This window comes from Lichenostomus cassidix, chromosome 6, assembly GCF_008360975.1.
Source record: "Lichenostomus cassidix isolate B80296 chromosome 6, HeHo_3.0, whole genome shotgun sequence".
Taxonomy (NCBI): Eukaryota; Metazoa; Chordata; class Aves; order Passeriformes; family Meliphagidae; genus Lichenostomus; species Lichenostomus cassidix.
In genome coordinates, this window is record NC_139487.1 from 18,162,731 (window position 1) to 18,188,426 (window position 25,696).

The 25,696-nt window shown below is 41.1% G+C and overlaps 2 protein-coding genes and 2 long non-coding RNA genes across 5 annotated transcripts in view; 1 reads left to right on the forward strand and 3 right to left on the reverse strand.

Annotated features, from left to right (window-relative positions):
- Positions 1-25,696, reverse strand: part of PKD2L1 (polycystin 2 like 1, transient receptor potential cation channel) — a 311,230-nt gene that overhangs the window by 221,500 nt on the left and 64,034 nt on the right. The gene's annotated exons all lie outside the window — the stretch shown is intronic.
- Positions 879-2,144, reverse strand: LOC146435389 (uncharacterized). Its single transcript, XR_014853215.1, has 2 exons — positions 1,912-2,144; positions 879-1,407 (listed from the first exon to the last, which is right to left on the reverse strand). It is a non-coding gene; the product is annotated as an uncharacterized LOC146435389 (long non-coding RNA).
- LOC146435390 (cytochrome P450 2H1-like) lies at positions 11,378-18,090 on the forward strand. Of its 2 annotated transcripts, none has more exons than XM_085065365.1 (9): positions 11,378-11,608; positions 12,574-12,736; positions 13,591-13,738; positions 14,441-14,606; positions 15,012-15,188; positions 15,625-15,766; positions 16,051-16,238; positions 16,688-16,829; positions 17,272-18,090. In XM_085065365.1, the coding sequence occupies exons 1-9, from the start codon at positions 11,432-11,434 to the stop codon at positions 17,451-17,453; spliced, it is 1,485 nt and encodes a 494-aa protein (XP_084921491.1). In that variant the 5' UTR covers positions 11,378-11,431; the 3' UTR covers positions 17,454-18,090. The 2 variants fall into 2 exon arrangements, with proteins under 2 accessions (XP_084921491.1, XP_084921492.1); XM_085065366.1 differs by having other exon boundaries at positions 11,379-11,608; positions 13,591-13,740; positions 14,446-14,606.
- Positions 19,974-23,121, reverse strand: LOC146435391 (uncharacterized). Its single transcript, XR_014853213.1, has 4 exons — positions 22,654-23,121; positions 21,696-21,800; positions 20,469-21,191; positions 19,974-20,042 (listed from the first exon to the last, which is right to left on the reverse strand). It is a non-coding gene; the product is annotated as an uncharacterized LOC146435391 (long non-coding RNA).

The window sequence follows — 25,696 nt, forward strand, 5'->3', positions numbered from 1 at the left end:
TTTGTTTGTGACCAATTTGTAAAGGCAAGCATAAAACATTGAGGTTTTTTGTGTTTAATGATGATCATATACTGTATTCTTGCTCCAATACATATTGTTTACTGTGGTGGGGATGGAGTTTATCAATGACTGGGCAGATGGGTCACCTTCTGTGTGATTATAATGAAGGTTTGTGATAATACAGCTTATACTGCAAAATAAAGAAGTAATATGAAGAAGTTACCTGCAGTCCTGCCAGGTAACACGGTGAGCACAGAAAGGCTATTTCTATTTCAAACCCAGGATTTTTAAAGTGATGGTGAAGGTTCTCAAAAGTCATCTGCTTCACTGTTTTTAAGGAGACATTCTTTTAAACATACTGGAAGGTTTGAACTACTTCGTTGCTATGTATCATCAGCACTTATCTTCAACTGCAACTCACTCAGAAGCTAGCTTAAATCACTTAACATTTATAGGTGCAGAAAAAATATATTTGTAGTAGGAGGAATATCTGTTCAGTAGGAAGGGCTCTGCCAAATCTGCAAGTTGGAACATTGTTAACTTAGTAAAGAAGCAGCTTTTTCTGCTAGGCACACCACTTCTTCATCAAAATGGAAACTACTACAAGAAAAATACTACAATCAAAATTCACTGGTGAAGTAGAGAAAGGATCTTCTAAGTTTACTGAGCACATGATAAAGAACTATGTCTGGAAATTTCACCTGAGGTCCAGAAAGTCAAAGAATATAGTTGCAGGAATACTTGATGCAGAGTTTAAAACATGTTCTTTTCTGCCCTTCCCAGTAGCTTGAAGGAATTTGTCCTTAGTAACAGACCCCTTTGAAAAAATAAAAAAACAGCTTGTGTAATCATTCCAACAGAACTTGAGATTCCAGATAAATGCAGCAAATTTGTTGTAAATTTATAGTAATTAATCTCTCTATTTCAAACAGATAAAAGGGGATACCAAAATGAAGTGTTTTCAATACCCCACCCATTAAGTCCAAAGGTCCAGCTATCTTCCCAACACAGAGCTCAGTGATGCAAAAATTGAAGTCCAGGACCTGCTGCTACTAAGGGAAAATGTCTTTACAGATTATTCCTAGACCACGTATTTCATGTGGAAAACAGGACTAACACACATATAGCCAATATCAACATGAGTTAAGGACAAGCTTCTACTTTTCACTGCAGAACTGAGGCAACAGTACCCCTTGAGAAGAGGAAAATATTATTCAGCCTTAAGCTTGAATACAGCCTACTGCATTCAATAGCTGGAAAAGTTTCCCAGTCTTCATGTTAGCTGTAACCAAATCCTTGTCAACATACAGAATCGCTGCTGTGCAAAGCCAGAGAGATCAGTCTGATTCATTGCCCAAATCCAGCTTATAGACTGTTGTAATTTCATCGTTTCTCCAGTTTTTTGCACTTGGCTTCTGCAGAAAGAAAAATAGTATTTCAGTAGTGGGTAGGTAGTGCATCCTGTCAGCTAATTTACTCTATCATTCAGGATCCTTTTTTACTTTTTTGCATTTAAGCAAATATAATTGTACAATTTTTTTTTTTTTTAAGAACTCATCTTTTTAAAGTCAGACAACAATATTAATTTAAGCCAAGGGGACTTGGGTGCCTGGTGGGACTTTATGAATCCCTCTGTTTGCAAGGCTGAACACCAGTCTTTAAAATATGAGGCAGTGCATAGCATAGAAAAGAAATCAAGCCTCACTAATAAGCTGTAGTTTAACAACACCTGTACTAGTCCACCATAATATAACATGTTACATGAACCTTTTCCCAAAGCTTATCACTTCACACATCATGTTTATGCTCAAAAGCACCAAAGGCAACTCTGCAGCTCAGAGTTGTTAAACTTTCTTTCTTTTTAAATCCCCTTGCAAGGCACTACGCTGCTAGGTCTTAACAGTGGAGGACAATAGTTACCAAATTTTTTGGAATAAGCATCCAATTTATAAGCTGCCTGCTCCAGAGCTGCAACCTGTTCCTCAATTAGGTTTATCTGCTCCAGATATGGCTGAAGATCAGTGTCTTAAAAAAGCATAAGGATTTTATATGTCAGTTCTCAGTAATGCATTTCCAAGAAACAGTTCACAGTTGAAACACAAGAATTTATTACATTCTTCAGATAGGACAGTTCAAAACGTCCTTCCCTCCCCTGCCCCAAAATCAAGTGGTGACACTGACAGCTATGTTCCAGGAAAATATGAAATGTTTAAGAGTACTGTCTAGTCTCTAACACAAGTAACAACAGAACATGATTCAAAAGTGTTCATTCTATCAGATCCAGAATGTGGGGTCCTAGATGGGGACAAGGAGAAGATTGAGTGAGGGACTGCAGCAAAAATTTCAGTTGTGTAACTCTTGATGGGATTAATTGGTTAGTTGATGAGATTAAGGGTGTAATTCTCAGGTTGAACAGGAGACAGAGTTGTTTTGCATTAGATGGCAGCACGGAGAACTGGCCTAAAGGAGAAACTGCTGTCTGACATGCTCGTTTTAGGAGCAGCCTGTGACATGGAAAAGTCTGGATCTCAGGTGCTAAAACAGCTGTGCAGACATCCAGCTTCTTGGGGCACAGAATGACCAATCTCTTGGTACAATTACTCTATCAAGCAGTATGACTTTCAGCATGATCACAAAATGAACATCAGCCAGAGTTGTCCAAATTTCTGTAGCCTATTTGCAGGTTGTGCATATCCCAGTGCTGCAGGCTCAGGGATGTGGTCCATATGAGTCCCCTCCTCTGATGCAGCCACATTGCACCTGACCTTTTGTTCTACAGCACACCGGCATCAGTGGGCAAATAATGTGTCTGGCCAGAGGCCTGGAAAGAGAGGATCCACAGAGCACCTGAGGAAACAGCACATTTGCAGCACCTCACCTTCTCCAGCACACAACTTGCTGAACAGACATCTGGAGAAATCACTTGGCTTATCCATGACAATGTGAGCCCTGGCACTTCTCCTTGGACTTGGGATAATCCAGCCAGCAGTAGAAAAGTAGTGCAGGAATGTCCCATTGATTTTGCAGTCTATTATTTAACTTTTTGAGCTATAAGAACAGGCACATATTTTTTCCCCTTGGAGGGTTGAGAGGAAAAAGGAGAGAGGTAAGACAAGTATCATGTAAAGAAAGGAATTAATATTATCTTTTTGATATTTTCCCCCTGAATTTACATAACCCAACACAGACATAAGGATCTTAGCATATTGTCACACCAATAGAGTGAGGCTCTATATTCATTACTCCAGTAAATTCAAATTTCCTTATATATCAATAAAAACTTAAATTAAAAAACAATGGCTGAAGCAAGGAGTTTAGAATCTTTTTAAAACTGGTGTATCATGGTTCTGTATTTTCCAGCTGGCTGTATTTATTTTTATAAATACACGTTTTGTCTCATCCAATTTGTTTGTTACTTTCAATTGCCTTTATATAAGCCAAGATATATTTCCCCTTAGGAGCAGAAAGGGAACACCTCAGAAGCACCTCCTTGATCTTTGTACATCCCTTACTTTCCGGTAGCACAGTGTGTCTTTCCAAGGATGGATCCAGTATTGAGGCTAGGGCTTGAAGAAATTCAGTTCAGACTTAGGAAAATCCCTTTATTACCTAAAAAGAGGGACATAATATTCCCCTTTTTTCTTTCTCAATTTGTCCTTTATTAAGGGTGAAACATTTCGAGGCAGGTCTTTGCCATCACATGATCTACAGGTACCCCCAGGTAGGTACACCTGGATTTAATAATAAATAATCATCCTTCCTTAACAGCTCCTAGTCTAAAGAGTCAGTGTAGCTTATTCGAAAGTTGCAATGAAAGAGGTCATGGAACACTGAAAGAGGTCATGGAAGTTCACTCTTCAGTGAAACCTAGATCCAAAGTCTGACGCTGGAACCTTTCAGGTAATGCCTGGATTAACTGAGTTCATTAAGAAACTTTTAACCAATCTATTTGCACTGATAAATCACATATCATTCTTGCCAAGTCCTTGTTAAACATTAGATAAACTGTGCAATGTTTTGCTTTTAGCAGCTGTATCATCTGAGCTGTTGAATACTAACAGAATGTATTGTACAGTACCACATATGGATCACTCTGCATCCTTTACCTTAGCACTACTTGGAGATTTGCTTCAATTAATAACTGTATCTGAAAGTCACAGAGAAAGAAGGCAGAGATACATACCTAGATACTTTATTTTCTTTTTTCTGACAGTTTTTCTCTGAAATATCATATATTTCATATAAATCATAGTTAATGTTCTCCACTTTCACTATTCCAAACAAATGAAAAGCAAAGCATAGGGCACATCTTTCATGTTTATGAGAAAGAATGCATTAGGCATCACCATTTCCAGAGGAGGTGATGTGTGCAGGAGAGGGTGATGGTTGGGAGTGCAGGATGAGCCCCCTTTCACACTTGAGGGAGACAGGGATGAGATCTGAAGCAGGAGAGTCTTTACATGGGCCCTGTTTAGCCAGTGATCCCATGCAAGAAACCTTTAATGAGGGAGGACTAGAAGAGCTTATTATGTTCTTTGGAATGGGGCAACAGGATGGATCCCTGAATGCAGACTGCTGCCATGGGAGAGAATGGTCCCTGTGGGCTCTGAACCAATCAGTATTAAACGTTAAATGAAACACAAATACAATTATTATCTTAGAAAATCTCACTTCGCCATGAAGTAGTCACATATTTTAATCAAGTGAACTCTGCCTTTGGCTCATTGACAAGTTTATCTTTTATGTTAACTTTCAAGCCATTGCTGCTTGAGTCCTACCAGGAAAACAGAGTTTGTTCATCTGCTACCCAGATACTGCCTCTGAGTTCATGCAAGTTCTTATTATTTGTGGGGTGCAGGTCACCAATGATGCAATGGCTCAACATTCAGTGCCACAGCACTTTGTGCCTGATTTTCTAGAAACTCCCCCTTGACCCTGCAATTTCTCCTTTTCCCTCTGTCACCATGTAGCTTGTGTAGGCCCTCACAGAGGGACTGACAGAGTCCTTGCCCAAGGCAAGTCCTCCTGGTCCCACCTGTCTCTGTCCTTGAATCCCACAGCCCCACACGTACTCACCAGTTTGGCACTGACTTCTACAGAGAAAGGTCTCTCCCAGGCAGTGCCCTCCATCCTGTCCCAGGCTTTCTGCATTTCTCTTTGATTTGTAGTACAGTAAACATGCTTCTCTTGCTTTCCTACAGCTTCTGGCACCACTCTTCTTTCTCAAGGTATTCTATATTTCTTTGCTTACCCATTAGAGTAGAGAAACATGATTTTCACTTTCATTACTTGCTGTAGTTCGGCAAGTTTTAGGAGAAAAGCCTGACTGACTGATCCCAATACCTGAACATTTGATGTTAAAGTGTTTTTTTCTTTTCTTCATTCAAAAACTAACCTCCCAAACAGTAAGAAAGTATGTAAATCCATCAATGGGAAATGGTCTGGGAGTTTAGGCTGATGAGATTAGGCAATGGTGTGTTCTCCTGCAGACATCTGTCTTGTATTGCACTAGGAACTTCTCACATGGTGCTGTGGAAATTGCTGTAGCTTGACTATCTACACAACCAATAAGGAGAGGGTGTCACCAAGGTGAGGATTCCTGCTCCACCATTATCATCCAGCCAGAACAGCCCAGTGCTGGCCATGCCACTGTGGTGGGGTCCCTTCTTGGGGTTGTTGTGTTTCTTTGATTTCCTTCTTTAACTTCTCAAGCCACTCTGCTACCTCTGAGCTTCTGTTGCTGGCAGGACTGAAAGGCTTGCTGAAGGCGTATATTTTATCAGTTGGTGTTAGCATCAGTCACTGCTTTGATGTGTGTTTTAAATGCATGATTTATCATGTTTCCCTTATCACTGTAGTTATTTGATATCATGAAGTGTTAACACAAGGTTTGTTAACACAAGGTTTTGTTACTTAATGATTGCTGAATTCTTCTTGAATTTTAAATTATTTGGTGAGTTTTCTGTTATCATTTTTCTTAATGATATGCACTGTTTTCAGAGCATACAGACTACCAGCATGTTACATGTTTCCATGATTTTTTGTGATGATGATAAGCAACTTTCTGAAGTTGCAGAATGCCTCTGATTAAGGCCAAGTCTGAGCAGGTCTCTCTGTGTTCAAGTCTTGTTTGTCCTGCAGATTCCCTGCTCAGCCTTTGGAAAGGCACGGTGGGTGCTCTGCCCCGTGATGACGGTGTCACAGCTGGGGACAGCTGATAATGCTGCCCCTTTGCTTCTTTATCTCCCAGAGCACAGACCTTTTGGATGACCTGCTGTACACCACAGTGGTTCTGCAGCTGATCAGGAGGAGCTCCAGTGCTTGTGCAGGCAACTGAGATCAGGAATCTCAGGAACTCTGCTAAGCTCAGACATCCTCTTTGAAACTCACAGACTTCACTTCTGTGCCTATTTTTATCATGTGTGGCACCTGACTGACTTTTCCCATTTCCTGACTCTTTTTTACCTGGCTTGGGGAAATTCCTGATCATTCTTTATGCTGAATATAGTCTAGAGCTAAGCACATTGGCTCTACTGAGCAATGATTATAGCTGAGCGATGGGTTATAGCAGCAACACAGTGATTTACTGTTGGTGGAGTCACAGTACAGGTCCAGAGAAGGCTGTTATCAGCTTCATTTCCTTGCCCTTCTGGTTACTGAAAAGCAGTACATTTGCCATGTATTGCGAATGACTGATGAACTTCATTGACTTCATCCTTTTCCAGCTGAGTTATGTTTTGGGTCTGGCAAGTTCATACATAAATATTTAACCAAGTTTTTCGATCTATCGTAATTTCTGTGATCTGAAAGCTAATGATGTGGTTTGTATCTTATCTCTAGTACAACGTGTAGCATTTTACATACATGGGTGTTACACCAATGGTTGAATACTGAAGATATCACTGAACCTTAATACTTGCTGACCACAGCAGATCCTCTGTCAAACTGCTGACAGAAATAAGGCAGAGGTTGATATTGTTATTTTCTACATGGGACTAAGGAAAGTCCTGTCTGAAAGCAGTAAAAGCTTAGTAGCTGAGATGTTGCTATTCACAGCTAAACAAGCAAGATGATTTTCACAGGCTACTCTGCCAACTTGCTGTCCTGCTTTTGAATGGGCTGAATGTTTTGGATTTGTGCTGGAAATAGTGTTGATAATTCAGGCATGTTTTAGTGATTGTTGAGCTGTGCTTGCACAGCCTCAAGGACTTCTCGAATTCTCCTAGCACCCTGACAGCAAATAGGCTGGGGTAGCACAAGAATTTGTGAGGAGACACAGCTGGGACAGCTGATCCCAACTATTAAAACGGATATTTCATACCATAAGGCAACATGCTGAGCACATAAACTAGAGAGAAGTAGGGTGGGGGCCACTGCTCAGCAGTGGCTGGGCATCAATTGGTTGTTAGTGAGCAGTTGTTTTTAATTCCCATCACTTGTCTTTCCATTATTTTCACTTTTAAAAATTTCTTTTCTTCATCATCATCATAATCTTCATCATCATCATCGTCATTTATTTCAATTATTAAAATGTTCTTATGTCAACCTACGAATTTTCCCCCTTGTACTACTCCAGTTCTCGTCCCCTCCATCCTGCTGGAGAGGGAGAGCGAGTAAGCAGCTGTGTGGTGCTCAGTTGTCAGCTGGGGTTAAACCATCTCCATGAAAATGTTCAGTGAAATGTCACGTTATAATGTAAAGACATAGGAACCCAAGGATGGATGTGCTGGATCATGGCAATAGTCAAGGCAGCCCAGAATTCTGTCCAACTCCAACAGTAGCTTAAAAATTAGTTCCCAAGGACCAGAACAGAATCATGGCTACGACAGAAGAATATTCTCTCAGACTGCTTCAGTCTCCAGGGATTCATGAGCTATAAGTGATACCTTTGTGTTTGAGTACCTTCAATGGATTTTGCTCCCATGCATTTGCCTGGTTATATTTTTACATCTAGAAAAATGGTGTTCCACAGCCCAAGGGCATGGTGTGTGAAAAGACACCTCCTTTTGCTTCTTTAAAAATTTGGAAAGGAACAAATACGAAAATTGGCTACATTTCTTTGTGCTTGGATGCCAAGGAACAGACATTGGTTAATAGTCTGTACCCAGCTTTTCACTGTGCAGACTCTGGACCTTTCTGTAACAGGACAAGGGAGCGACTTGGAAGAGCAAACATGATCACATTTCCTGGTTAAGACTGTTAAACAAAGAGAAGGAAAAAAATAAACAAGTAATGAAAAGACTCACCACCTCCCAGCAGAAGACTCATGACCAGTCAGGCTCTGAACAATGGCTGCATTGGAGAGACAATTCCCCAGTTTTCATTGCTGAGCATGACATCAGATGACATGGATTGTCTCTCTGGTCAGTTTGGGTTGGTTGTCCCAGCTGTGTCCACTCGCAATCCCTTGCTGACCCCCAGCCTGTTACTCGTGTTGGGGACAGAGGGAGCAACCAAGAAAGCCTCAGTGCTGTGCGAGCACAGCTCAGCAGTAGCTCAAACACTGGTGTGTCCTCAACGCTGTCACAAATCCAAACCATGGCACCACACTGGCTGCTGTGAGGGAGCCAGATCCAGTACGCCTTTGCAGGCTGTGAATACACTTGAAGGGGCTCTTTTGAGGATAAGAAGGTGTCTGTTTTCTCACAGAGCTAACCTTCAAGACAACAGAAGCAGGTGAATTAATAGCAGGTCCCAGATTAAAGGCTATGTATGTATAAATGCAGGACAGATTCCCGGGAGCTGCCCATATGTGACACCAGGCAGGCCCAGCCAAGCACCAGCCTCCAGAAGGCATTCAAAGGAAGGTCTGGAATTTGAAAGACTGGTTCCTACAGCAGCATCCCATCCTGTCCATTGGAGCTTAAATTCACAGGTGGAGCCAGAGAATGGTGCCAATTTGTAGCAAGACCAGAGCCCCCAGCATCTGCTTTCCTACCACACTGGGAAGACAGCTGGGAAGAAAGCAGAGTCTTTGAGCTGCTTCCTGTGAATGTGAACTGCATCAGGATGGGTCTTTCATACCCAGATAAGCCTTTCATACTCAAATAGCCTTTCCCACTCAACTAATCCCTGTCTTTCTGTCATCAGAGGTGACCCAAGACTTTTGGCACTTAAATCTCTTCTCAGTTAAACTCATGGATCCCTCCAAGCAGCTCTGGCTTTACTCTCAACACCATTTTGAAACCCTTCAGGGATTATGTGAGTAATTAAATAAATAATTAAAAAGCCATGTCCGGATGTGAGATGATGCTCCAACCAAAGCCCGACTTTTCCAGCACATTGGGCTTCACAAGCAGTTGTTCACCCTCGGGGTTGCCAATAGAGGAATGCAAGGCACTTTACAAAATTAAAGGAAAAGAAAATCCAAAGAACCGGTCTTTTTCCTTGATGACTATAAAAGTAAGTGTTCTCAGCAATGTAATCATCCCTCCAGAGCATAGAAGGCTCCTTTCCATTTCACTCATCTGCCCACTTCTGGTTTTAAATACCCTAGTGTGCATTATTCAGAGCAGTGCCCATTGTACTAGAATTTGCAAAATTTGTTGCTGATAAAAAAACCTCATTAGGACCAGGAGAGTTGAGCAGAGGATTGGAGTCATCTGCCTCAAAACAGATCCTTAGCAGTCAGACATGTCAATAAATCAGTATATGTCTCCAGAGCCTTCCTTTGCAGTCAGGGCAAACAAACTTCTTCAGTGACTGACACATTTCACTAAAATAAACTCATAAGAAAAGTCAGATGACCTGGGAGTATTGTTCTCTGGAAGTATCAATATTTCCCCAGTAACAGGGGAGACTGTCAGCTCAATTGAATGCCTATCTTTTTAATATCTAAATTTAGCAGGACATGTTTCTTTCCTTGCTGTTGTAGAATCTGCTCGTACTCAGCTAATTGGACTACAGATAAAATCTGGCCATCCTTAAAACCCTATTTTGACCACTCAGTAGAAAACAAACTGGGGTGTTTACAGTATGTCTGGCTGTTTTTATACATATAAACACTCAAACACCTATCAAACAAATGTGGACTAAAGTTCTAAGGCAGTGAGTTCACGGAGGAATACAAATTACTGTCATGGTGTGTTAATATTACCAGTGAGACAACAAAGAGATTTAGATACATATATATTTCTATATACAGAACACATATAAGAATATATAAGATATATAAGGATATATCAGATTATATGCACTTCAACACATCCATCCAGCATCACAGCAGCTAAGGGGTCAGTATCATTTTGGCTATGTGTCTCAAATGATGGAATGGGATGGGCTGAGTCTTGGCAGGTGGCAGAGCCTTTTTGTCTGACGGAAATGGTCCCTGGTGTGGTTGTTTGGGTGAGATACCCATAATCTGACATTAATTGTCTGAAAATCTGGAGGAGCTCCCTTTGTAGTGTGTGAAGAGAAACAGGCACTGCCAGAGGATACTGACATCCATTCAATGCTCATCCATTAACAGCAGGTGCTTTGCAGAGACCCAGCTGTCTGAAGAAAAGAGCAGGAGTGTGGTCAGAGTGTGACCAGAGCCTACGTGGTGATGGGCGAGGGCTCTGCTGTGGGGCAAGACCTACCCAGAAAGCATAGAATAGAGGACTTCTCTCCCCTGCTAGGGATCTGGGGCTGTCAAACATAAAGCTTCTCAGACACAAAGGGAAAGGTGGGAGGGGGAGGAGGGAGAATAAAAGAAAAGGAATCTGTTATAAACAGAACTGTCCAGAGAGATTTTGCTGCAGAGAACTCATACTGAGATTAGCTCACTTGATTAGAGAGTGGTGCTAATAATGCCAATGTTGTGGGTTTGATCCTTGTAGGGGCCATTCACTTACAAGTTGAACTAGATGATCCTTGTGGGTCCCTGCCAACTCAGAATATTCTATAACTGTTTGACACACGTCACTTTTCTTGCCAACATTATCCACTGCATTGCCTTTGAGCACCAGTTTCATAGATCAGAGATAAACAAAGATAACCAATCTTCTTTTGCAGATTCTCATTCAGGATGACTTTAAGAGTAATGTTATGTCTCTTTCGTATTACAGAGGCACTCCCTAAGGTCATGAAACCCGTTTTTCTTTTTCTTTTTTAATTCCACTAATACTTCCCTTCCCCTTCTTAAGGTACAGCTGTTATCATCTTCTTCTCTTTACATGTCCTCATCCCTTAATTGATTCCCTAGTGTGGCTTCGCTGGGTCTGAATTACCATTGCTTTAGGACAATTACATAACTCACAAAGTCAACTTCTGTAACATTCATTCTTATCACAAGCAGATTAGTAAGTAAACTCATATCTCAGCAGGAATAGAAAGGCACTATTGGCTAATTCCAACCACATGCTCTGGTACCACAGCATATAAATAAGCATGGATTTGCAGGTCCAACATTGGGCTTTTCTGACACTTGGCTTCTCTTCCTCAGCCCACCATGGAGCCCCTGGGAATGACCACTATTTTCTTGCTGGTCTGCATCTCATGCCTTCTCTTTGCCACATGGAGAAGTGGATCTCAAAAAGGGAAGGAGCCTCCTGGTCCCATTGCACTCCCCATTATTGGAAACCTGCTCCAGGTGAACCCACGGAATATACCTGAAAGCTTGAAGAAGGTAAGGCACTGTCTCCTTCTTTCCTGTGGTGTCTTCACTGCATATAAAGCAAAGTCCAGTCCCGCTGGTCTCAGCTTAATTCACAGGTTTAATTTGCATTGACTAAATGTTAGACTCAAACAGAAACAAAGATTTTCCAGACATACATCCTTCTGAAAGTCTATATATTGCAGTAATTTATGTTTCTAAGTCTATGTATTAGAAGTCTACATATATATCTAAGTCTATATATTGCAAATCAGTCTATATATTTGCAGTGATCATACCGAGTCCTGTGCTGACCTCACAACTGTACTACCATACTACAATTTGCAGTGGATTTGCAATGAAGACACTGATGCTATTGCAATATAATCCTCCTATGGCCAACTCCTCACCATGCTGGCAACACAGCCTGGCCATTTTTGGCGGGAGAACCCTGCTCCTTTTTACTGCCCCTGCTCCCTTGCATATTTGTAGGATCTAATGGGAGTGGAACTAGCAAGCAAAGGAATTGAAGCAAAAAAATTTTGGAGGTGAATTGTACTTCCCATTTCCTCCCCTGACTTATGCCATTTTTGATGGCAAAAACACCCCAGTTTGAGACACAGCTTTGCAGATTGTACTCAAAAATTCTTCAGGCATTTTCTTCCATTCCTGTATATAATTGCTTTTAGAGCTCATGTAAACTGTTATCCAATATGCCCTGCAGAAAGGCATTCGCGAATGTTTTCTAGCCCTATGAAGGGCTGTTTTCTCAGGTTTGGAATGGATACTCGCCACTTCCACTCATACTCCCTGTTTCTTTACAATTCCCTCTTCCCCTGTCTGTAACTCATAGCTGAAAGATCTCTGCACTGCTGTTAATCAATGTCATGTCTCAGCAGTGCTGGGACAATGGCATATCACCTCTCAGACCTCTTTGCTACAAATTTCACATGATTATCCTTCAGTCATGTTGTTCTTTGTGTTCTTCTTTCCTACAGCTCAGTGAGAAGTATGGTCCTGTCTTCACGGTACGTTTGGGCCCACAGAAGGCTGTGGTGCTGTATGGCTATGATGTTGTAAAAGAAGCTCTGGTTGATCAAGGAGATGACTTCAGTGGGAGAAACATTTTACCATTGTTTAAAAAGCTCCTCCAAGGCACAGGTATGTCCTTGGTAATGCCAGCATACAAAACAGAAGCTTTCAGTGCTTCAGGAACATAGCTGAGAGAGCACTGGAGGAGGGAATTGTAGATTTAATTTTCTACTTTTATGCTGACAAATTAGCAATTCAAGACTAAAAGCCCAATTCATTAGGTAAAGTGGTTCCCTGGAGAACTGTTTGAGGTCCAAGGATGGCTTCACTGTGTGCTTTTTATTTTCAGCGGGCTTTGAGCTCTGGCTAAAATTTTGTACATTAAATGTGCCTCTAAAGGTCTTACATTCATTCTCCCATTTCTGAAAGTACTCTAAATATCCACACAGCTAAGGAACCAGCAAAAGTAAAGTCCACAGCAAAAAAAAGATAAAATAATATGGGCTGACCCAGTAAGGGCCATTCTCCAGATTAGGTCATGAGATTATTCACCAGGTCAGCCCCTGGTATGGCATTTATAGCACATATTCCATGGTATTTTATATATAGTGCAGTACCAGTGGTATTGTCAATAATTATATGCTCTGCCAAGGTGCATAGCAGAATATTTGAGTAGTTGTCATGTCAGAGTAAAGGCCTTGTGCTTGTGCCCAAGACCAATTCAGTACCAGCATTACTTTCTTGCTTACTTCCTAACATAGTTTTTCTTATCCTGGGAATAAAGTCAGTTTTATTCAAAGTGCTGTGACAGATGGATCAGATTAGTCACCTTCAGAATTGCAGAGAAGTTACATTTTTGGGCATGTAGCAATTGCAGTGTAACTCCACAGAGAGGTATCTTTGCATGCTGAGTACTTACTGAGTAGTTCTCACTGAAGGGAAAAAAATCTCATCATGAAGGTCTGTTTTCCTCCCTGTGTCAGGCATTGTGACCAGCAATGGGGAGACATGGAAGCAGCTGCGACGATTTGCGCTCACCACCCTGCGAGATTTTGGGATGGGGAAAAAGGGCATTGAGGAGCGAATCCAGGAGGAAGCTCATTTTCTGGTGGAGAGGATCAAGAACACACATGGTAGGATAAGGACTTTGTGCCTGCTGAGACACTGTGCATATCTGCAAGGAGACAATGAGGGGAGTAGGGCTGCTTCACAAAATCAATGACCCAAGGAGTGGGCATATGGCTGCTGTTTCTGTTCCCTGCTTCTCTAGGCAAAGTTATTAGTGCTGGCAGAGGGTCAGTCAAAGGCACTATGACAGTATGGAGGACAAACATAGGAGAGAGGCTTGGAAAGTGCCCCTTAACCTGTTCTGCTTGAAGAACAAGACAGCAAGTGGCAAAAAGAATAGCTTTGCCACAGAGCCAAGGGTTTGATGGAATTCAGCTATGGAAACAGTGCTGGACACTCTTGGACAACCAAGTAACACATGCTTCTTCACCTTGTCCCCTGCAGCTCTGTGTAAACAGATCTTGAAGAAGGGGGTGACTAGAGAACTCATTTGCATGTATTTGGGGTTGGGTGCAGCCCATCTGAACACTAGACAATACATCCCAGTGTTGGTGGGGCTGAACAATGGGAACAGGGATATAAGCTGCTTCTGAGGGCAGGGTATAGGGTTACCCCCTTGCTTTCACCCTGTACATGTGTTTTCTGGTAGCATATAAGTCATTGTTACTTCAGATCTCCAGAGGATGTGAAACTACCCTGTACTCTCACAGGAGGAGATGATGCATGAAATACTGAAAGCAAGATACCTTTTTTTCTGGTGGTTGTTGCAGAGCGACCCTTCAACCCTGGCAATTTCCTAGTCCATGCTGTTTCCAACATCATCTGCTCCATCGTCTTTGGGGATCGCTTTGACTATGAGGACAAGAGATTTCTAGCTTTAATTGATTGGATAGAAGAAAATAACAAGCTCCAGACCTCTATCCAAACACAGGTGTGTGTGGTTTTATGTAATACATTTGTTAGCTATTATTTATTAATGGATATTTTTTCATGTTATTAGTTTTTAATTGCAGTGGATTTTCTGAAGTTTCAAAAGTCAATTAGGCAAAATGAAGTAGGCAAAATGAAGTAGGCAGTTAAACAAATTCCTGCTGATTTTCTTACCTTATGGAATTGCCACTGTATGTCCAAAGGCTTTCATTGCAAAAGTTGCTAAAATGCCATCTATCCATGAATGTAATGAAACCATAAAGTAAATGGCAATAAAATCCTGAGTAATAAAGACCTACTGTTCCAAAACAGCTGAATTGCCCCATTTTCATAGTTACAACCCAGGGAACATTCTATTGTATCCACATTAATCAGAATGTGCTTTTTCATAATTTTATTTTTACAGCTATATAATTTCTTCCCAACTCTCATGGACCATTTACCTGGGCCTCATCAACAAATTATAAAAAATTTTGAAAAAGTTGATAAATTTACAACAGGTATCATAATGGAACACCAGAAAACCCTGGATCCCACTTGTCCTCGAGATTTTATTGATGCTTTTCTTAACAAAATGGAACAGGTACTGTAACAGTACAGATCTACTGTATTATAAGGAAATCACTGCTTAAATCACATCTTTTCTTTTTACTTGTGGCAGGGCATTGGGTCTTTACAAATAGAGAAGGGAACTTGCTCTTCTTGACACAGTTGACTTCATTTTATCTTCTCCATTTTATAATTGAGTGTTTTTAAACAGAATTAACAACACGAGCCAAAGTGAGGAAAGTGGAAGACCAATCTGGTTAATATAATTCAATGCTCCCTCCATATTAAAAAAGATTCATAATATTATTCAGTCAATGTACCATAAACGCTGGTGTTCTGGAGAGTGAGTGTCATACATTTGAAAGGACATTAGATGTGTTTATAAACCTATAGTATGGGTACATGACTTGCTTGTACAAACAAACACTTTGGCTTTGTCATTCAAAACCTTCTGCCACATCTTCCTGCAGGAGAAAGGGAATGCTGACTCAAAATTCACCGTTGAGACATTGAGCAGAACCACACTCGACTTGTTCCTCGCAGGAACAGGGACCACGAGCCTCACACTGAGATTTGCAATTCTGATTCTCCATAAATACCCAGAGATAGTAGGTAATGAAAATAAATAGTTTAACACTTTTTAATAGCTTGTGGGATGAGTTGGGAAAATTCCTCTCACTGCCACATGTGGCAATAGTCCCCTGACTAAGGAATATGTCTTTGCAGTGTGGAAATGTGTATTAGTCTTAGTTTTATTCACAGGAAGGAGATGTTAGTACTAACCATATTCATGTATTCCTGGTGTGCTAAAAGCAAATTTTATTGTAAACATGGGGAGATGTTTAGGCAGACAGATGGGGTGCTTGTTCATTTAACACTTACTTATATCCCAACAGAGAAAATGCAGAAGGAGATTGATTCTGTGATTGGCCGAGACCGAAGCCCCCGCATGTCGGATCGGAGCCAGATGCCCTATACAGATGCTGTGATCCATGAAATCCAGAGATACATTGATTTCCTTCCTCTTAATGTCCCACGTGCTGTGGTCAGAGACACCAACTTCAGAGGTTATTTTATCCCCAAGGTCTGTTCCAGAGAAAGGTCCTCAGTTTCTTGAAAACAATGATGTGCTCTGTTCTTTGTATTTTATTTATTTTTCAAAAGCACTGAAATGTGATATGTAACTAATTTTTTTTTTTGGATGGGGATTCTGGAAGTTATTGAGTATAACTCCTTTTATTAGGAAAATACTTTTTAATACTCTATGTGAAGAGGAAGATTGAGCTTTCTAATTTTTTTCATCTTAATGTAAGTTGCAATTTATTTGGAACTAATATTAAATACTCTAAACAGACTCACCATTAAAATTCATTTAAAAAACATCTTTGCCATACCAATGGCATATATTTTCATGCATTAAATGTTCATTTAAAACTGGTTAAACTTTGACTACCCTTCTATTTAGCTCTAGAAACTACTTAGTGCCTCTGCTTTAATATATCTCCACTGTACCTTTCTTTTTTGTTAATTCAGGACACTATGGTAGTACCTATGCTGAGTGCTGTCCTACATGATAGCAAGGAATTTCCAAATCCAGAAAAATTTGACCCAGGACATTTCTTGAATGCAAATGGTACCTTTAAAAAGAGTGACCACTTCATGCCATTTTCTACAGGTAAGAACTCCTATTTCAGATCCTAGACTATCCTCTCCTGCAATCTCTCTGAAGGTTTCATGGCTCCATTGTCATGGTCTGTACAGTGATGTCAGGTGACATCTGCTAGAGTCACTTCTGGGCAGTTCTAACCCCTGCACTAGAGTTGCAGTTGACTTCCTTTTTAACAAAAACGAAAGCTCCTCCAATGCCCTCTACAAGATGTGTATGAAGTGGGACTCAGCCATGCCACTTGTGTCTCTCAAACTGACCATCAGTCAGCAGCACAACATGAACAACCAGAGCCTTCAAACTGCCTTCACACACCAAGCACTCTTATTGTTCTAGACCCTTAATTCCTAGTTTAATTCACTTGCTTCCCCAAAATACTGCAGAGCTGCCTGTGAATTCTGAGATGTCTGAACTTTCATGGAGCAGTGACTAAATTTTTTTTTGCTTGTAGGAAAACGCGTCTGTGCAGGAGAAGGTCTGGCCCGGATGGAGATATTCATATTTTTAACATCCATCCTGCAGAACTTTACTTTGAAACCTGTTATAGATCGCAAAGACATTGACATCACTCCCATAACCACCAGTCTGGCAAGAATGCCTGCAGACTATGAGGTCTCTTTTGTTCCTCGTTAGCCAAGTGAAGACACTTGCCACTTCCCAAACTCATGAGTGCTCCGGCTGAATGACAATCATTCCCCAACCTGTTGAGACTGAAACATTCAGATCGTTTGGTAGATACTTTATGGAGAGAAGAGTGCTTAGAAAAGAAAATTGTATGGTGCTTTTATAATCAACACAGCCAGCTCTTAACAGAGTAGGCAATTGCATAGGGAAGGACACAGCTCCCTGTGCAAAATTATACAGGCTCATCTACCTCGCCCAGCTCTGGTTCCTGTCTGGCTCCTGACATGCCAGGCTGTCTGGACTAGTTCTCTGAGATCCCAGCTTCTGCTGTCCATATCACCTGATTCTCTCAGCAGAGCAGGAATAGATGCTTGTACTTCAGGGTTTTTAGACTCTGCTTGATGTACCTCTCTCCTCTGTACCTTCAGTTTGTTTGTGACCAATTTGTAAAGGCAAGCATAAAACATTGAGGTTTTTTGTGTTTAATGATGATCATATACTGTATTCTTGCTCCAATACATATTGTTTACTATGGTGGGGATGGAGTTTATCAATGACTGGGCAGATGGGTCACCTTCTGTGTGATTATAATGAAGGTTTGTGAAAATACAGTTTATACTGCAAAATAAAGAAGTAATATACTGAACTGTTTTTCTGAGATTCCAGAACATCTTTTAATGAGAAAACTGTGTCCACAAAGCTTGTACTCCAAAATCTCTTTCTAGTCTTGTACACATCTAACTGTTTCATTTCACTTATATGAAATGTACTATGGCTTGAAGAATGGGTTGGCTAATGACCTATAAATTTACATTCCCCACGTAGGATAAAGCTGCACGGACCCTACGGGAGCCATCAGAACCCCAGTTGTGGTTAGAGAGCTGTTCAGTGTGGGGGGAAAAAAGGGACAAATTAAATACCAGGATCCTCCGACTACCATTTTCTACATGAATACCAGCTTGCATCCTCCCATTATTTTATGAAGTACACAAAGATCACTACAGCAATGTTACAATCAGGAAAAAAATCATAAATGGAGTTTACATGAAATGACAAACATACATGTACAGATCCATGACTGACATTTCCTATCTTGATCACACTCCCACCAATGTACAATATATATTGATGACAGTGAGGACAAAGAGCTAAATCTGTGCTCTGTGGGAAAAGACAGCAACTGTAGTATTACCACAATGGCATTAACTGTTTATGTGAAATAGGCAGAACTTGTTTGCTTCCAAAGGTTAATAAGCTATAGATACCCTGAACTGGTAGCATGGCATTGCTACGGCAGAAAGCCACAACTATCACAGAAAGAAGTCCTCTCACCAGATAAAAAGAAAGCACTCTGTACTTCCTCTTTAGCTGTGACATGACTAAAATTGCCAAAACAAATGAGGCAGCAGCTTCCTTGTTCCAGATACCTTCCACCATGCTGAAAAGATCAGCAAGAAAAGAGCTTAAGGACCCAGACACTCCACCATGGTATGAAGTGGGCTTTGGGATTAGAGAAGGGCTAAAGCCATGTGTCCTGATTCTGAAGACTGTGGATCTCTCCACAAAGTACTGCTCTGAAAGTTGGATGACTTCAGAATAACCTGTTAGAGCAGCTGGGCAGAACTGTCTTAACATGCTGGGAAAAAAGAATTCTCCTCTGGAACTGAACTCTTCTGCTTCTGCCAAAAGAGCTCTATTTGTTAGGCTGATTTTCACCTTCTGGTTTGCAGTTGCAGCCCAAGCCATCAACTGCTTCAGCTCCAGAGTGGTTGCATAGACCACTTTGATGACACACTTTGTCCCGTGACTCTCATCCATCAGCCCTCCCTTTTCTGTTTTCTTCCTGCTCCTCCCTTCAAGAACCCACTACTTTCTTACACTTACTTCCCACAAGAAAATGCCGCAAAAGAGAACAGTATTTCTTTAATCTCCTTCTGTACCTCTGTACCACCTCTGCAATTTCTCAGGGACTCTCCAGGTGAAACCTGAGCAGTAACCAAGTCGTGGCTTTGCTTTTGGACTGACTATACATTTCCTAATACAATGCTGTTCACACACACACACACCTATGTCTCTTCCACGCTGCTACTCTCCAAGGACCTGCCATCCTTGACATGATTTGGATTCTATCAGGGACACAGAGGTCCCTCAGGCAGGGAGGGCAATAGTTACTCAGAGACACAAATGGGAACATCAGCTGTCAGCTCTGGGCCTAACTGGGATGCCACTGCCACACAGTCCTCCAGCCAGCCAGGAAGTTGGCCTCCAAAATTTCCTCTCAATAAAAAGTCACTTGTGGGGCAAACCCCTCCTCTCATTTTTGCCTCTGGGAGGTGGAATACTTAAGAGTTTGGGAAGGAACTCACTATTTCTTACCTCTCTTACCTGAAAACAATAAACACTTGCTGATGATGCATGGTGAGAAGGGTTTCACTTCAGAGTCCCTGGAGGTTTTCATCCTTATAGTTTTAAAACGGCACTGTATTTACTGTAAAGAAAAGCAACTCTTACAACAAAACTTGCTTCGTACTGTGCCCTTCCTGTTGGATCTGTGGTTTTCCCTGCTGGCATGGCGCCTCCTTGTGTCCCTCTGCAGTCCTGCCAGGTAACACGGTGAGCACAGAAATGCTATTTCTATTTCAAACCCAGGATTTTCAAAGTGATGGTGAAGGTTCTCAAAAGTCATCTGCTTCACTGTTTTTAAGGAGACATTCTTTTAAACATTCTAAAAAGTTTGAACTACTTCTTTCTTGCATATCAGCACTTATATTATGTTCAACTGCAACTCTTACTCAAAAGCCAGATTGAATTAATTAAGGTCAATACAGAAAAAATATCCTTAGAGTAGGAGAAATATCTGCTCAGCAGGAAGGGCTCTGCCAAATCTGCAACTTGTAACATTATTAACCTAGTAGAGAAGCAGCTTTTTCTGCTAGGCACGCCACTTCAAAAACTACTACATCAGAGAAAGGATCTGCTAAGTTAACTGAGCACATGATAAAGTAGTATGTCTTGAAATTTCACCTGAGCTCCAGACAGTAAAAGAATATAGTTGCAGGAATACTTGATGCAGAGCTTAAAAGATGTTCTCTTCTACCCTCTCCAGTAGCTTGAACGAGTTTGTCTTTAGTAACAGACCCCTTTGAAAAAATTAAAAAAAAAAACACCTCGCGGAATCTTTCCAACAGAACTTGACATTCCAGGGAAATAAATGCAGCAAATTTATTGTAAATTTATAGTAATTAGTCCCTCTACTTCCAACAGATAAAAGGGGATACCAAAATGAAGTGTTTTCAATACCCCACCCATTAAGTCCAAAGGTCCAGCTATCTTCCCAACACAGAGCTCAGTGATGCAAAAATTGAAGTCCAGGACTTGCTGCTACTAAGGGAAAGTGTCTTTACAGATTATTCCTAGACCACGTATTTCATGTGGAAAACAGGACTAACACACATATAGCCAATATCAACATGAGTTAAGGACAAGCTTCTACTTTTCACTGCAGAACTGAGGCAACAGCACCCCTTGAGAAGAGGAAAATATTATTCAGCCTTAAGCTTGAATACAGCCTACTGCATTCAATAGCTGGAAAAGTTTCCCAGTCTTCATGTTAGCTGTAACCAAATCCTTGTCAACATACAGAATCGCTGCTGTGCAAAGCCAGAGAGATCAGTCTGATTCATTGCCCAAATCCAGCTTATAGACTGTTGTAATTTCATCGTTTCCCCAGTTTTTTGCACTTGGCTTCTGCAGAAAGAAAAATAGTATTTTAGTAGTGGGTAGGTACTGTATCCTGTCAGCTAATTTACTCTATCATTCAGGATCCTTTTTTACTTTTTTGCATTTAACCAAATATAATTGTACAATTTTTTTTTTTTTAAGAACTCATCTTTTTAAAGTCAGACAACAATATTAATTTAAGCCAAGGGGACTTGGGTGCCTGGTGGGACTTTATGAATCCCTCTGTTTGCAAGGCTGAACACCAGTCTTTAAAATATGAGGCAGTGCATAGCATAGAAAAGAAATCAAGCCTCACTAATAAGCTGTAGTTTAACAACACCTGTACTAGTCCACCATAATATAACATGTTACATGAACCTTTTCCCAAAGCTTATCACTTCACACATCATGTTTATGCTCAAAAGCACCAAAGGCAACTCTGCAGCTCAGAGTTGTTAAACTTTCTTTCTTTTTAAATCCCCTTGCAAGGCACTATGCTGCTAGGTCTTAACAGTGGAGGACAATAGTTACCAAGTTTTTTGGAATAAGCATCCAATTTATAAGCTGCCTGCTCCAGAGCTGCAACCTGTTCCTCAATTAGGTTTATCTGCTCCAGATATGGCTGAAGATCAGTGTCTTAAAAAAGCATAAGGATTTTATATGTCAGTTCTCAGTAATGCATTTCCAAGAAACAGTTCACAGTTGAAACACAAGAATTTATTGCATTCTTCAGATAGGACAGTTCAAAACGTCCTTCCCTCCCCTGCCCCAAAATCAAGTGGTGACACTGACAGCCATGTTCCAGGAAAATATGAAATGTTTAAGAGTACTGTCTAGTCTCTAACACAAGTAACAACAGAACATGATTCAAAAGTGTTCATTCTATCAGATCCAGAATCTGGGGTCCTAGATGGGGACAAGGAGAAGATTGAGTGAGGGACTGCAGCAAAAATTTCAGTTGTGTAACTCTTGATGGGATTAATTGGTTAGTTGATGAGATTAAGGGTGTAATTCTCAGGTTGAACAGGAGACAGAGTTGTTTTGCATTAGATGGCAGCACTGAGAACTGGCCTAAAGGAGAAACTGCTGTCTGACATGCTCGTTTTAGGAGCAGCCTGTGACATGGAAAAGTCTGGATCTCAGGTGCTAAAACAGCTGTGCAGACATCCAGCTTCTTGGGGCACAGAATGACCAATCTCTTGGTACAATTACTCTATCAAGCAGTATGACTTTCAGCACGATCACAAAATGAACATCAGCCAGAGTTGTCCAAATTTCTGTAGCCTATTTGCAGGTTGTGCATATCCCAGTGCTGCAGGCTCAGGGATGTGGTCCATATGAGTCCCCTCCTCTGATGCAGCCACATTGCACCTGACCTTTTGTTCTACAGCACACCGGCATCAGTGGGCAAATAATGTGTCTGGCCAGAGGCCTGGAAAGAGAGGATCCACAGAGCACCTGAGGAAACAGCACATTTGCAGCACCTCACCTTCTCCAGCACACAACTTGCTGAACAGACATCTGGAGAAATCACTTGGCTTATCCATGACAATGTGAGCCCTGGCACTTCTCCTTGGACTTGGGATAATCCAGCCAGCAGTAGAAAAGTAGTGCAGGAATGTCCCATTGATTCTGGAGCCTGTTATTTTAATTTTTTGAGCTACAAGAACAGGCACATCTTTTTTTCCCATAGAGGGTTGAGAGCAAAAAGGAGAGAGGTAAGACAAGTATCATGTAAAGAAAGGAATTAGTATTACCTTTTTGATATTTTCCCCTTGAGTTTACATAACCCAACACAGACATAAGGATCTTAGCATATTTTCACACCAATAGAGTGAGGCTCTATATACATTACTCCAGTAAATTCAAATTTCCTTATATATCAATAAAAACTTAAATGAAAAAACAATGGCTGAAGCAAGTAGTCTAGAATCCTTTTAAAATTGGTGTATCATGGTTTTGTATTTTCCAGCTGGCTGTATTTATTTTTATAAATAAATATAAATATATATATAATTTTTTTATATATATATATATATATATGTAAAAATATATATAAATGTTTTGTTTCATCTAAATTTGTTTGTTACTTTCAATTGCTCTTTATATTAGCCAAGATACATTTCCCCTTATGGGCAGAAAGGGAACACCTCAGAAGCACCTCCTTGATCTTTGTACATCCCTTCCTTTCCAGCAGCACAGTGTGTCTTTGCATCGAATGAAATGGGACACCTTGCCTGGGCACCTCCCAGTATCTTTCCCTCCTGTTTCCCCCTCTGCAGGCCAAAGTCCCCGGAAAGGGCTCAGAAATGGGGTCACAGCCCCCTTCCAGAGGCTGCTGCCCACAGGCTGTGCCCTCATCCTGCCTGAATTCTGCCACCTGTTTTCTTTATACCCTGTGCACTGATACCCCCAGATAGCTCTTTTTTCCTGACCAGGTTTTTGTGCTCAGGCTTCCTGCTAGCAGCACTTGGAGACCTCTGCATCTGACCAGTCTCCTGTGCGGAATGACAGCAGATCCATGCTGCTTGGAGCTGGTTTTCTGGGCTCATATTTTGCTTAAAATCTTCTCTTTTCTTGGCCTCTAAGTACACAGTCTGTGACACATGCACAGTTCAGGACCTGCTTTTAGGGCTTGGACTGATGATTTGCTGCCTCAATAGCTTCTTTTCCTCCAGGCTACAGTCTCCAAATGATATTCAAATAGAGCCATGGAAAGCAAAATTACTCTGCCTCCAGAACAGACACAAACCTCTCATAGGAATGAATCCTGTATTGAGGCTAGGGCTTGAGGAAACTCAGTTCAGACCTAGGAAAATCCCTTTATTACCTAAAAAGAGGGACACAGTATTCCCTTTTTTTCTTTCTCAATTTTTCCTTTATTAAGGGTGAAACATTTCGAGGCAGGTCTTTGCCATCACATGATCTACAGGTACCCCCAGGTAGGTAGGTACACCTCGATTAAATATTAAATAATCATCCTTCCTTAACAGCTCCTAGTCTCAAGAGTCAGTGTACCTTACATGAAAGATGCAATGAAAAAGGGCATGGAACACTGAAAGAGGTCATGGAAGTTCACTCTTCAGTGAAACCTAGTTGCAAAGTCTGATGTTGGAGCCTTTCAGATGATGCCTGGATTAACTGAGTTCATTAAGAAACATTTAAACAACCTCCTTGCACCTTGCACCAGCAAATTTCTAAAGTTGCAGAATGCCTCTGATTAAGGCCAAGTCTGAGTAGGTCTCTCTGTGTTCATGTCATGTTTATCCTGCAGATTCCCTGCTCAGCCTTTGGATATTTCATACCATATGGCAACTTGCTTAGCAGATAAACTAGAGAGAAGTAGGGTGGGGGCCACTGCTCAGCAGTGGCTGGGCATCAATTGGTTGTTAGTGAGCAGTTGTTTTAATTTCCATCAATTGTCTTTCTATTATTTTCACTTTTAAAAATTCCTTTTCTTCATCATCATCATCTTCTTCATCATCATAATCTTCATCATCATCATCATCATTTATTTCAATTATTAAAATGTTCTTATGTCAACCTACAAATTTTCTCCCTTGTACTACTCCAGTTCTCGTCCCCTCCATCCTGCTGGAGAGGGAGAGTGAGTAAGCAGCTGTGTGGTGCTCAGTTGTCAGCTGGGGTTAAACCATCTCCATGAAAATGTTCAGTGAAATGTCACATTATAATGTAAGGACACAGGAACCCAAGGATGGATGTGCTGGATCATGGCAATAGTCAAGGCAGCCCAGAATTCTGTCCAACTCCAACAGTAGCTTAAAAATTAGTTCCCAAGGACCAGAACAGAATCATGGCTATGACAGAAGAATATTCTCTCAGACTGCTTCAGTCTCCAGGGATTCATGAGCTATAAGTGATACCTTTGTGTTTGAGTACCTTCAATGGATTTTGCTCCCATGCATTTGCCTGGTTATTTTTTGGACACATACATCCCAAAAAATGGTGTTCCACAGCCCAAGGGCATGGTGTGTGAAAAGCCACCTCCTTTTGCTTCTTTAAAAATTTGGAAAGGAACAAATACGAAAAATGGTTACATTTCTTTGTGCCTGGATGCCAAGGAACAGACATTGGTTAATAGTCTGTACCCAGCTTTTCACTGTGCAGACTCTGGACCTTTCTGTAACAGGACAAGGGAGCGACTTGGAAGAGCAAAAATGATCACATTTCCTGGTTAAGATAAAAATAGTTTAAACAAAGAGAAGGGAAAAAAAACCCAAGTGATGTAAAGACTTACCATCTCCCCCCAGAAGACTCATGACCAGACAGTCTCTGAACTGTCTGCATTGGAGAGACAATGGCTGCATTGGAGAGACAATTCCCCAGTTTTCATTGCTGAGCATGACATCAGATGACATGGATTGTCTCTCTGGCCAGTTTGGGTTGGTTGTCCCAGCTGTGTCCACTCACAATCCCTTGCTGACCCCCAGCCTGTTACTCGTGTTGGGGACATAGGGAGCAACCAAGAAAGCCTCAGTGCTGTGCGAGCACAGCTCAGCAGTAGCTCAAAC

What these genes read in the sequence shown, in the direction of transcription:
- LOC146435390 (XM_085065365.1), top strand. Translation starts at nt 11,432, where the DNA reads ATGGAGCCCCTGGGAATGACCACTATTTTCTTGCTGGTCTGCATCTCA. An exon ending in AGACCTCTATCCAAACACAG is followed by an intron (nt 14,607 to 15,011) that starts GTGTGTGTGGTT and finishes TTATTTTTACAG; the next exon opens with CTATATAATTTCTTCCCAAC. An exon ending in TAAATACCCAGAGATAGTAG is followed by an intron (nt 15,767 to 16,050) that starts GTAATGAAAATA and finishes ATATCCCAACAG; the next exon opens with AGAAAATGCAGAAGGAGATT.